The sequence below is a fragment of the Apostichopus japonicus genome, chromosome 1 (genome assembly GCF_037975245.1).
Source record: "Apostichopus japonicus isolate 1M-3 chromosome 1, ASM3797524v1, whole genome shotgun sequence".
Taxonomy (NCBI): domain Eukaryota; kingdom Metazoa; phylum Echinodermata; class Holothuroidea; order Aspidochirotida; family Stichopodidae; genus Apostichopus; species Apostichopus japonicus.
The window spans coordinates 18,602,964-18,616,209 of record NC_092561.1 but is presented as its reverse complement, the minus strand read 5'-3'; the positions used below and the strand labels follow the sequence as shown (position 1 = coordinate 18,616,209).

Sequence of the window (13,246 nt, the reverse complement as noted above, 5' to 3'; positions counted from 1 at the left end):
AAACACAATCAATATAATTTAAAAGTACACCCTCTCCTTGATTTTAAGCCAATGAAGATCATGGAATGGACCAGTCACATGATCATATCTACTTCTACCATAAATCATTCTTGCAGCAACATTTTGAACAGATTGGAGTTGATCATGCATAAATGCCGGTTGATACCAGAATAATGTGAGTTACAATAATCAATATGAGAAATAGCCATGGATTGGACAAAAGTGCTGAACTCAGACTTAGTAAGATAGAGCCACATTTCAGAAATATTTCTTAGATCCTTTAAAACACCTGGGCTTAAGTGAACTTATTTGATGCCGAAAGGACATGGTATCGTCAAATGAATACCAAGGTTACGAACTATTTGGTGAAATTGTACACAATCAACAGTGTTAAGAATAACACCCTTGATACGAATCAGTATTAATATAGGAGGGGACCAATTGCAATTATTTGGTTCTTGTCAGGGTTGAGTTGCAAATAGTATTTGCGCATCCAACGTTGAATACAACCAAAGCAGGACTGCTGAGAATCAACCAGAACAGATCCTTGATTATGGTGCCTGAAGTGTTTATAAAGTAACCTGTTGATCATCAGCAAAACCATGAATGTTAAACAACATTCTAGAAACTTCCGCGTAAAATAGATATAGATGTTAAATAAGACTGGACCCAAAACAGATCCCTGTGGCAATAATTGTAATCTCGTCAGAAGTACAGCCCCCCTATTCTCACTCTTTGCGATCTGCCCAAAATAAAACTTTTAAATCAGTTTAGGACAATACCAGTAGGCTAATACCAATTTCATTAGATAATACGGGGAAAACATAGTATTGTCAATGGTGTCGAAAGCCGAGCTTAAGTCAAGGAGTACCAGCACAGTGGCATGTCCGCTGACACTGGCAACTAATATGTCATTAGTTACCCGCAAAAGGAGGGTTTCCGAACAATAGTGTTTTTTTTTTGTAGCAGATTGCCTGGAAATATTGAGGCTATTAGAATGCATGTGAGTATTTAACCGTTTAAGCACAACTCTTTCAATTCATTTTACCCAAAATAGATAGATTGGAGATCGGTCTATAAGTTTGTAATTGTTATGATCTAAGCCATTCCCTTCGATGACAGGAGAAATATCAGCAAGTTTAAGACCATTTATACTGCCAGTAATGAGAGACAGATTAACAAGATGACATATGCAAGGAAGAAGAAGATCAATATTAGTTTGTAAGAGATCTCTCGGAAGTATATTACTTTTAATTCCAGTATCATTAATTATCTCCCTTAACTCATCAATACTGGTAGGTTCAAACTGAGATAAGACAACTCCAAGATTAGCAGTAGCAAGCTGATCAGCATCTCTATCAATGTTCTGAAAATTAGAACGTATTTGTTCTATTTTGTCATTAAAGTACGTAGAAAAATCAATAGTAATAGAATTGCAGAAAAACAGTAGGTGGCAGGATTTTAGTTTGATTTTTATCAAGGAAGTTATGCACAAATTTGTAAAGGGCCTTGGAATTCCCCCCCACAATTTTGGAACTTGATTCTAAAGAAATCCCATACATACATATATATACATATATACATACATATATGTATATATATAAATATATATTTGTGTTAACCAACGAGTGATGCGACCATCAAGTTTAATTTGAATGCAAAGTAGTATATATGAGCTATATATTCGTTTACCATATACTATATATACGGACTATATATACGGGTTATATATATATATATTTACGGGCTATATACGGGTTATATATATATACGGGCTATATATATATATATATATATACGGGCTATTTATATATTCGGGCTATATATATACGGGCTATCTATCTATCTATATTTATATATATATATATATATATATATATATATATATATATATATATATATATATATATATATATAATTGAAATCGTAGTGAGTTGAAAAATCCAGAACAGTGACAAAACTTCCAGCCTCCACCGGGATTCGAACCCGGGTCTCTCGCTTTGTACGTGGACACCCTAACCAACTAGGCTATGGACGCTGATTGTATGTCCAGAGGTTCGAAACCGGCAAGGAAGGTAGTAGTTCCACTGTAGGCGTTTTCATCTGTATCGAACAATACTAGTTCTGTTTTGGTGACACATTTGCCTGACTCTAGAGATCAAACATGATGCTAACAAACTGGAAATCTTTTGTGATTCCTAAGGCCGGATTTCGAAAGAGATAGTTTGAACTGACTCTGTTTAAGGAAATTGAAATAAACGACAAAGGAAATTATATATATATATATATATATATATATATATATATATATAAATATATATATATATATATATATATATATATATATATTTATATATATATATATATATATATATATATACATACATATATATATATATACGCATTCGATGCGGAGTCTAGCGGTGGCATCATTAATTTTGCGTTGATTTTGATAAACTAGCTAATCCTCTTCAAAGTGAAACTCCCATTGTAACAACATAGTATCTTTGCTTGACTGACGGGTGAGTAGTTACATAACAAACTTAATGAACTACAAACTTATATTTTAGCAATAGTTAAGTTTAACTCTTGCTTGAATGTATTCATTTTTAGTCAAAAGTGTCTGTACGAACGAAGGTTGAGAATCACAGACTGATCATTTGGTTTTTTTGGTGACGAAATCAATTCTTAGTTTCATGATATCTTTTAGGGAAGTCACGAACCAAAACGCTTATTCGATCATGGAGGTGACTTACCTATGTTGAAGGCGGCCCAGATAATCCCGATTAAGATTAACAGATGAGGACGTGGATTAGACCACATTTTGAAATCCATGGTAATCAATTCTCCGTTTTGACACACCCCTGCTGCTATAGTACTTGTTTCTGACATCCACTGTGTACTTAAATGACAATTACTGTGGGGACCAAAATCGTATGCCTACAGTGTTGTGGACTTATATATCTCAAAAACAAATAAACCAACACAAAAACACTTTTAATCTGTTCACTAAATCTAACCTTTCCATCTATTGAGCAATTGTACGAATTCAGAACATTTGCTGGACCGTACCACTCCGGCTGTTTCGAGGGCGTTATAAAAGATATTTGAAAATCAAATCTGGGTAGTTAATAGTTAATAGTTATACAATAAGCTTCGGTTAATTGCAATGTTTTGTATTTCGTCACTATAGGTTACCTTTATCTCTACATCAGATCACGGGCTTTTGAATTCTGGTGAGAAAGTTATCCTGCAGGGAAACGAAATACCAAGCACTGCAATTATTACAAATACTTCATGATCTGGCGAGGGCTTGAACTGATCCGTAGCTTAAAGGCATGAAGACTCGCCCCAAACCGTGTGCGGCCATCTGAAAAAAGTTAACTTTCCGTTGCTTGCAAGTGACGTTTTGTTCGTGTCGCTACAAAATGCAGATAGTAATGAAACGTGATAACTTAATTCTTATCTTTAGCTGGACCTGAGATATCCATCGCTGTATCGTTTGTATACTGTGCTGTGGGTATTGACCACAGCTGTATGTACTGACTGTACACCAGTGTCTAATTACCGACGGTAGCAAGCTGTGTGTGTATTTTCTGGGATCGATGGTGGGTGTACACCTCATTCGAAACTAGGTCAAATTACCGGCATTAGACGTTTCTTTTTGCGCGAGTCTTTTTGTCACGTCCAGATGACAGTTAACTTGGTTGGTGTCAGTATTTCTAATGCCATGATAACATATAAATAAAATTAATGTCTAGTATATTCAGGTAAGGTAGAATTTGGGGAGAAAAAAAAAACTAATTTATTGAGGTACTCGGTGAGGGGGGTGGGCTACTGTTATCATAATAAAGCGGATATAATTTCAGAGTACGAGATGACTGTTGGACAGAGGATAACGTTGTGTACTTGGCGTGCACGGAATTTCAAAGGTGGTGGTGGTGGTTGGGGATGGGGGGGGGGGGGGTATATCTAAGCACAAGGTGCATGCATGGCCGGTGGGGAGGGTTGAGGGGTGTAGACACATAGAAGTGATATCATCATTCGTCCCGACTGAGTATTAAGGAAAAGAAAATCCCGACAGTAATTTTCGCACTCCTGTCACGTGGGGGGGGGGGTGGGTCTTGAAATGGTAATCCTGATCGCTAATCCAATGCTTTATTTCCGATCTAGCTGCTAAGAGCAAGATGATTTCCAAAGTCAAACTATCACATTGGCCTTATGGCTTAATTAGAGATGACAACTCCAGCCCCCCCCCCCCCCCGTGAGTGGAAGAGAAGCGCATATGTGTCCACGGCACGATCAGTCGAGTACTGTTGATCTTACTCGATGTAGTGTACTTCTTGAAAGTACTTGTTTCAGACCGATGAAATTTAAGATGAAATATGAGATATTTTAAAAAGAATTCCATATTCGTGTTGAATTTGTCATTTTATTTGTGACATAATAAATCTTTAAAGTGCCATTAAACAAGGGAACTTCAAAAGCCCATCAGTCGACTTAGAGAAAAAAGAAAATGGTTAATCTAATCCATTGTGCTTAGAAGAGAAACCAATGATATGAAACCTCGACAACGATAAAATCCTGAGTTTCAAAAATACCTGACTGGCAGAAGGAGGTAAGAAATGAAGTTGCGCATAAGTTTGGAGAAGCATAAGTCATAAAAGGCTAGGCCTGTGATAAACCAAAGACAATTAAACACCCGGCATATGGAAAAGTTTAGGCTATAAAAGAGCATTTGCTCTTCAAAGCCACACAGACTAAAATCCGCCGATGTTATGAGTCACCGGTATGAATATGCATATTGACAGGCGGACTGTTTCATTACCGGCATGGGGATTGTATTTGTTTCTAAATGAATTAATGCTAAAATAATTATAGCAGTGAATGTAAACGAACACTGAGACATGACGTTGTGTTTATAAATTTATTTGTCTGCACACCTTTTAATCGAACTTGAGAAAATAGCTTTTATTAGGCAAACTCATGTATTTGACTTAATTAACTGGGGTACATGGAGTTACCCACTTACAGTGGTATCTTCCAAACAAACAACCAGTGATAGTCCTAGCGATAGCTTTAGCCTACGTACATACGAGTGATAACCTAACTGTACGAAACCATATGCATTAATACATAAAGCACGGTAGGCCTGTACGTTCGCTACAAACGTTTACGTGGGCAATTTATATCACTATATTCATCCTATTCCAAAGGAAACTATGAAATAGGATTCTCAACTTGTTAATTTATGTTCATTGCAATGTCGTCATCTTATTTCATTGCATATTACCCCCCAAATCTCGAAATTCACCTCAGAAATCACAATACGATTGTCGGACGAAGCATCAGTGAGAATGTTGTTGATACACAAGCTGATTCGTGACGTAGCTCATGCATAAATAATGAGGCGTTATAATGAGGTTTTCGAAGAAAAATTTCTAACGGAAACTTTCATTCGATCGAAAAAAGACATACAGTGAACATTAACCAATCAGAAATAGCCTTATATAATATGAAAGAAGAGAATTTGAAGTTAGTTGCGCAAGTTTAGCCATGCAGTTTGATCAAACGGTCTGAGAATTCGAGTAGTTTGAAGTTAGCGTCCTTGTAGAATAAACGAATATGCAAGCACATAAATCCGATTGGACTAAAAATTTAAACTTTTTTAATCGGAAAACGACATACAGTAAAGTTCAGATTAATGATGATTCGTTAAAAGATTATGAAAGAGAAATGTTTAAACTACTGTAATTTGTTTTAGCCGATATCAGTAAATGATATCGGTACATTGATTTTTTTCAAAAGATCGCGATACGGTCGTTTTGGAAGGTATAAAACACACACTTAAGGCCCGAGGTCGACTATGCACGGATCAAATGATCGCCACCTTTCCATATGCAGTTACTCTCAATGTCAGCTCTTAAAACACTTCTGGGTAATCCCTTTAATCCCCTCTAGAGTAATCCCTTTAATCCACTCAGTTAAACTAAAATCACATACCATATTCAAGACAAACAACATGATAGTTAAACATGCACCATTTTCATATCAACACCCGCCATTAACTGGCCCAATCCTTTACAAACATTGGAAGGTAGAATTCATGTGATGAAACTCAGAAATAATCTGACATAGTCCCTACCATGGACTATTCTACAAGTCTCGGCTCTTATAATATTTGACTAACGTGCAACTTACTATAACTTGAATAGAATTACAACACTCACACAACACGTGTGTATCATGATGAACAGCTCAGGAGAATTGCTCCCCCACCCCCCCCCCCCAATAAAGCTAGAAATTACAGTCTGTATATAGATTTAGAGCAGGGGTGGGCAACATTTTTGAATGAATGGGCCCGATATAAGGAGTGAAAAATTGACTGGGCCGCATCTAACCAACGACCTGCTGTTGACTTCAAACCTTTGATTCCGAGGACTTTCAAGCAATAGGTGTGTGTACTTAATCTTTATTCACAAAAACCATCATGTCAATACAGTACAGTTGATAATTAATGGGGATCGTAGGCCTACCTGACAGCATCATTAGTGCCGATAAATTCTAAGCAGCTAGCTCGTATTTTGTGATTTTGTAAAATATATTGATTTTTTTTCTTTAAAAAAAAATCACTGGTGGGCCGCATGTGGCCCGCGGGCCATAGGTTGTCCACCCCTGATTTAGAGGAATGAAATAATGCTAGTGTGTGATCCAGTGGTGTTGTATTAATTATATCTAATGCCATGATGCACATAATGGATATAGAGAAATCGCTATATCTTGAGTGGACATCTTAGCTTGGGAATGGATGGTTGACATGACTGTTCCAACTGTGAAAAGGAAAAAAAAATAATCATATTATTGAATAATTAATTAGCTGTTGATATAAATCAGAATGCTACAAATATCACCCCAACAAAACAAGTGTAATCTATGCTACAGAATGGGAAGAATTTCTGAACCGAAAAGTAGGATTAGAGAAAAACTCACTGACTTTCCTGTGAACATTGTTTGCAACTATGGCGATTACCATGCCTTTGCTCTTGAGACCGAAGAAAAGTGCGGAAAAAGCTCATGCCTGCACTACCCTCCAATGACTAACCTTCCATGTGTCAGTATAAGGGACATCGTCCATCAGAGGCTTTTTGTCCCTGTGTTCCTGTCATCCAGATGCTGCAAATAAATGAGAAACCAAACAATCTAAAACTCAGATCACATACACAGACATCAATCATTTTTTTTTACTCAAACTCATCTGAATTCGCATCATTTCATTGAATAAGCATCAACGGAGTGTTAGCTCAGTGGCTAACGCCGGTGCCTTCCGATCATAAGGTCCCCGGTTCGAGTCACTCCAAGATTAATGCATGTCGTCCAGTTACAGAGTTGTTGACAATTCATAATCATGGACGTTAAATATGAATGTAAGAGACTGAATTCCGTCAGCTTGCGGCTTTGATAAGCCAATGAGGCTTCTTCGCAAGTTCCTGCTTGCAGGAGGATCTAAAATACATACATACATACATTTTTATTCCTCCATCTGTCCACCATACTATCACTGTTGTGAATTACCTTTGTTTTTTCTCCCTTTTTTCTTTTCCTCTATTGTTGTATCGTGCTTATCTGTAATGTTCAACTTGTTTAGGCGGGACTGCTCGTACAAGCTAATCCTTTGTACAGTCCTCCTCCACCACCTTGTTTTATCTTGACTCTGTACTACTCCTCTCTTATTGTTGTGGAAATATACTCAAACTCAACTGATCTTAGCAACAACAAAACATTCACCTGACAACGCATCAAATAGGTTGTGTCGTTAAGTTAGTTCTTAAAACCGACCTTTGGAAACTTTACCCATTGCCAATTCCTTTCCCAATTGTTAGCAGATGTGGTCATGCATAGTGTACTGTACATAAAGGCAGGGACGCTTTGTTTGTATTGTTTTGGGGGGAGGGGAGGGGGAGGGGAGGGTGGGGGGGAGTTTCATTTATTTTTTAGATCATTATATTATAACAAAATTGTATAGTCTGAAAATTATTCTGCTTTTTGTCAAGGTGTGTTTTATGTAGGGTTGCTAAGATATTGGTGGTGGTGATGAGAGGCCTGACATTCTCCATTTATTGGAAGCTGTTAGTGCCGCTATTATTAAATCCTTTGACAACTCCACTCTTTCGTTTATCAAGACTATTTGCTAGCTTGGGCTTTTGTTTGCCTCGCACAACTGGTTGCTGCCTCCAGGAAAATTGGTTGTTAAGGACCAATTTGTGTTTACTGGTGATGAAGTAAATATACTACGTGGTGATCTAAGTAAACCAGGCAGCCAGAATCTAGTTGGGTTTGTGCCAGTGAGAATCATTATCTAATACCAAAAAAACTTCCTAACTATATTTTGCCTTTGGGGAGTGCATTGCTTAATGTTCTTACCTTACATGCTATTGGGGAGTGCATTGCATATTGTTCTTACCTTACATGCCATTGGGGAATGCATTGCTTATTGTTCTTACCTTACATGCCATTGGGGAGTTCAATGCTTATTGTTCTTCCCTTACATGCCATTGGGGAGTGCACTGCTTATTGTTCTTACCATACATGCCATTGGGGAGTACATTGCTTATTGTTCTTACCGTACAGGCCATTGGGGAGTGCATTGCATATTGTTCTTACCTAACATGCCATTGGGGAGTGCATTGCATATTGTTCTTACCATATTATGCCATTGGGGAATGCATTGCTTACTCCTCTTACCTTACATGCCATTGGGGAGTTCATTGCTTATTGTTCTTCCCTTACATGCCCTTGTGGAGTATCATTGCTTATTGTTCTTACCTTACATGCCATTGGGGAGCGCATTGCTTCTACTGATTAAATAAGAATCACTGTCGTATGAATAGATATATCACTCATTGATAGCTGGTTCTGTGTTTAAATGCGACACTCAGTTCAGATTATTACTTAAAATGCCTTCATTGCACTGTTTGCCAGTCTATGCTGCTAGTTCCATTGATCTCCTTGAATTCCCAGACGTTGCACCATAGAAAAGTCTGCTTCTTGTATAACATGAAATAACATGAACTACAAACTCAAGAAAAATGATTGGTTTTCTACTAAAATTTGTAATATTATAAAACAATGAGGAGTTCTTTAAACAAAACTTAAAGAAAAGTTAGATGTTCAACTGACCACATGAAAAAAAAACTTACCATGGCATACAGAGACATCTTCCAAGTTTTCCTATAAGCTGCTACTAGTGTATCTTTGTCATGACATGTCTTCATTATGGTAATGCAATCGACTCGCTGTTCCATTTTCTGTTGAGAGAGTAACTAACTACCATCTTGACTGTACTTCACAGCTATTCGTCCACCATTATCTGGTATCGTGGGAGCCCACATAATGAAAATAAAACCATCATTGTCTATACAGACATCAATAGGATAGTATTCATTCCCTCCAAAACCTGACTTATCGATTTCCTGCTGAAGCTCTGGTTGATTTTGTTTCGTGACTATGTACGCCCTTTTCCTCGCTTTATTACAGACCAAGAGATCACGCTCAAGAACGACAACCCTGTCAAAGATTTCAACGACTTCGATAAATCAACAGTACCAATGTGGTTTAGCTGCTTGTTGAAGACATACATATTTAAATTGCTGCCACCAACATATATGTTTTTATTACTCGGATCACTAGCCACACAAGTAAGGCGCCACATAGTTGTCCACTTAGGTATTATGTTTGAAATGTCCTTCTCTTTGTATGACTTATCAGTGGCATCAAAAATACCAAAAGTATTCGTTTTAGATACAGTTGCTATCTCTGACATTGAATAAGAGGAACACAAACGAGCTGGAATGGTGTTTAGCTTTTTATGTTTGATACACTGTAACTGTTTTCCGTTTCCGTCTACAACGGCGATAAATGTGTATCCCCGTGAATCATAGCCGGTGATCACTATGCGGTTTTGCCCACAACTTGCAATACTGTGTATTATTTGCGTAGTAGACTTCATGTCTTTTATTTCGACCACGCTAACCGGGTGAAACATCAGTACGTTGCAAACACTTCCATTCTTCTTCGCGATCGTATCGGATCCTACATCAGAAATTTCCAAAAGAGACTGCAACTTAAGAACTGTATTTTCAACATCTTCCAATAGTTGCTTGCCGGCGTCCATTACATCAACCAGACTCAACAGTGTTCAGTTTTTTACGTCATCGATACTTTTAATTGTTGCACAGAGATCCTTCCGTCGTCTACGTAATAGTTGAGCAAATCCATATATCTTCACAGCTTCTTCACATCTGTCTGATGTTTGCTTATTCAAAGCAAGCTTTTCCTCTTTTAACTTTGCAGTCAATTGTAAAAGTTTCTCATTGCTTTTTTGTACTTCACTTTCATGGTTTCTCTTCAGTGTTTCTTTCACTGTTTTCACTTTGCTCTCTAATGCCTTAACATATATATGCTTGATATTTCTGAGTGACCCGTTGAATCTCGGCCTTCATATTTAACTTCAAAGATGCTGTTTTATTATACAAGCTCTTTTCCAACTTACTTTCTATTTCGCTTTGGCTCGTTGTTAGTTCTTCAACCTTAATTTGCATAGCTCGTTTTTCTGCTTCATGCTCTTTGTCCAGTCTTTCAGTAGCAGATCTTGCCGTTGCATTAATTTTGTCAACTGCAATTTTAATATCTCCCAGTAAACTTTCATCTATGCCTTCACATTTCTTCAGTTCCTCTTTTACCGCCATAATCTTCTTCTTGTCGGTGGTATCTGGAGCGCTAATTTCGTAAAGTGTATGCTCGTTCTGCTCTTTGGAAGAACACGTGATGCATACTGGACGATTGTTGCAAGTATAGCATAATTTCTGCGCTAGATAATCCTCATGAATATGACACTTTGGTGGTTCCATCAGGGATAAATAGTTTTGAAAATCGAAATGTTCTTGTTGGAAATATTTCGCTTTTTTTCACTTTGGAACAATGATCTGCCATCATATTGTTGGTAAGGTGAAAGTTGTAACATTGACAGCATAGAAAATCGTTACACTTGAAGCAAAAAGCTGTCGCGATGATCGATTGTTTTGGACATCCAAAACAATCTCTTCGGGTTTTATTGACGAAAGAAGATTTAATATATTTAATTTCGATCATGTTTTCCATGTGATAATCGGTCTTGAACCCCTGCACTCCCGCTGTTAGTACTGGGCATTGGTTGCTGCACAAATGACATGCCACCGTATCCTTCTGTATCAGGTTTTCCAAACATCTTTTGCAATATCTATGAAAACATGGCAGGAACTTTGGTTCCACAAAAAACTCGGTACAAATTGTACAATAGAAAAAGCCTTCCTCGGTTTCCAGGCTTGATGAACCTGCCATAACTGATTTTATTTGCAATTCTGCTAGGAAGTAAAGAAATGACAAAAGAAAGTGAGTTCTTAAAACGTAGCACAAATCCAACAACTAGAACGTTAACAAGCTTAAATTGATTAATACGGCATGGACGGCCATGTCTCCTACTTCTCGATCACATATAAGTTGACCTCCAGTCTTAAAATTAATATAGATATTTAGGATTGGCCCACATATATAGATATGGATGTTAATATTAAATATTGTGCAAGCAATTGTTTACAAGCATGGTCTCAAACAAATTATAAATGGCTAAAAGTTTGAGTCTATAACAATGCATTACTAACTGTACACATTTCAAACATATTCAGGTACAATATACTTACCCTATCAAACACATATGTAGGGAACACTTGACAACTTGTTCAATTAACGATTTATCACGATACCAATTAGTGAGTCGAAAAGGTATCGAGGATTTATTACAAGAATTGCAAAAATAGTTTTGCCGCTGAATTTTTAAATACGCGAAAAGTTATTACTGTTCCTTGTCCAACGATCTTACGTCTTCATATCACCAAGCGAGTCTGTGCACTCCATTTAAGATCCGTATCATTTGATAAGAGCTGCACCTACTTGTTCAAGTAGTTCAAAGTCGAAAAACAAATTGGTCCTAAAGTCAGAGGTTTGTTAGATTTATTTCGGGAATTCCATAACTCTACCATTTTGAAGTACTGATAACAGATTGTAAACCAATATTCAATGATAATAACAAACCTAAGGATAATATGAACATTATTAGGGAATATTTAACAGGGACGCCTTTTTATAACGATTTAACTAGTCTGTAGTGGAAACAATTCGCAATATGTCACAAAACATGAAGGCAGCAATAGACTAGTGCATTAATACAATTGTACCTTAACAATTTAAGTTAACCTAGGAAAGGTCAAAAGCTTGTTTATCAAAGCAAGCACGTTTGTGACGTATTATTCTAACACAGGTACTATGGTGCTTCATTTGAGGTACTTCGTCCAGTGGGTGGTGTACAGTAATTTCCACGCACTGGATCCTTAGCAAGGATATAAATGCATCTCAAAAGACCCTTTCAAGCGTGTTAATACTTGGCCACTTTTGAATTGATATGCCCTACCGACTGATTGTTGAACCATTTATCAACATCAGCTGAAGCAACATAACAGGGCAGCTAAATAATTTAGCAGATGGCATTAAAAGATATAAACGTTATCGCTACCAAACATATGGAAATGCAAGCAGCATAAATACCATATGTTCTATAAAATACCAAACGGTATACCAGCATATTTTGGTAAACACACGCCTACTCTCGTGTCAGTATCAGTTTGAAAATTCAGCATGGTTTTGTGATGGTATTACAAATATACCTTTATTGGAACACATTTCCTGTGCAGTTTTAGTTTTAAAAACAGTATACATTTTTCATATAAGCTTTAAGGAAGGACGGAAATTTACCCACTCGGTTGGTGATATGTTAAGTCAATCTTCGGAGTGACCAGTGAACTTACTACATCGAACGAAACAAAATAATAAAATAAAGGTGAGTGCATGGTAGCTTTAATGTCGTAGCTATATAATGATAGGACATCAGTAATGTATCGAGGGTATCATTGTAATTATAACTAACTTTACTTTGCCACATCAGTATATTTCGTAATCATGAATTTCACTAGATGTTATGCGGAGAACGTGTAATATGTAGTATGTAACATCAAACCTTATATGCAGCAATTATATCCTATTGTCAATAATACATTGTAGGGAAGTGCTGCTTTATAGTGACTTTTTCATGAAATGAAAGCTAATGTTCAGTGTGTTTTTTGCCAATACAACATGATACATGTAAAGAGTGTCACGC

At 37.0% G+C, this 13,246-nt stretch overlaps 2 protein-coding genes and 1 long non-coding RNA gene across 3 annotated transcripts in view; 1 reads left to right on the top strand and 2 right to left on the bottom strand.

The window, feature by feature from the left end:
* Positions 1-2,880, bottom strand: part of LOC139970021 (uncharacterized) — a 49,122-nt gene extending 46,242 nt beyond the window's left edge. Inside the window, exon 1 of the mRNA XM_071975557.1 lies at positions 2,757-2,880. Coding sequence (XP_071831658.1) covers positions 2,757-2,835 — 79 coding nt within the window. The 5' untranslated portion in view covers positions 2,836-2,880. The remainder of the gene's footprint in view (positions 1-2,756) is intronic.
* A 1,824-nt stretch (positions 2,881-4,704) lies between these two features.
* On the bottom strand, positions 4,705-11,890 carry LOC139969969 (uncharacterized). The gene is made up of 3 exons (XR_011793843.1): positions 11,736-11,890; positions 9,198-11,396; positions 4,705-7,173 (listed from the first exon to the last, which is right to left on the bottom strand). It is a non-coding gene; the product is annotated as an uncharacterized lncRNA (long non-coding RNA).
* An 849-nt stretch (positions 11,891-12,739) lies between these two features.
* LOC139972117 (aldo-keto reductase 1B-like) overlaps positions 12,740-13,246 on the top strand; it is a 40,435-nt gene continuing 39,928 nt past the window's right edge. The window contains exon 1 of the mRNA XM_071979063.1: positions 12,740-12,928. The gene's annotated coding sequence lies outside the window, so the exon portion shown is untranslated. The remainder of the gene's footprint in view (positions 12,929-13,246) is intronic.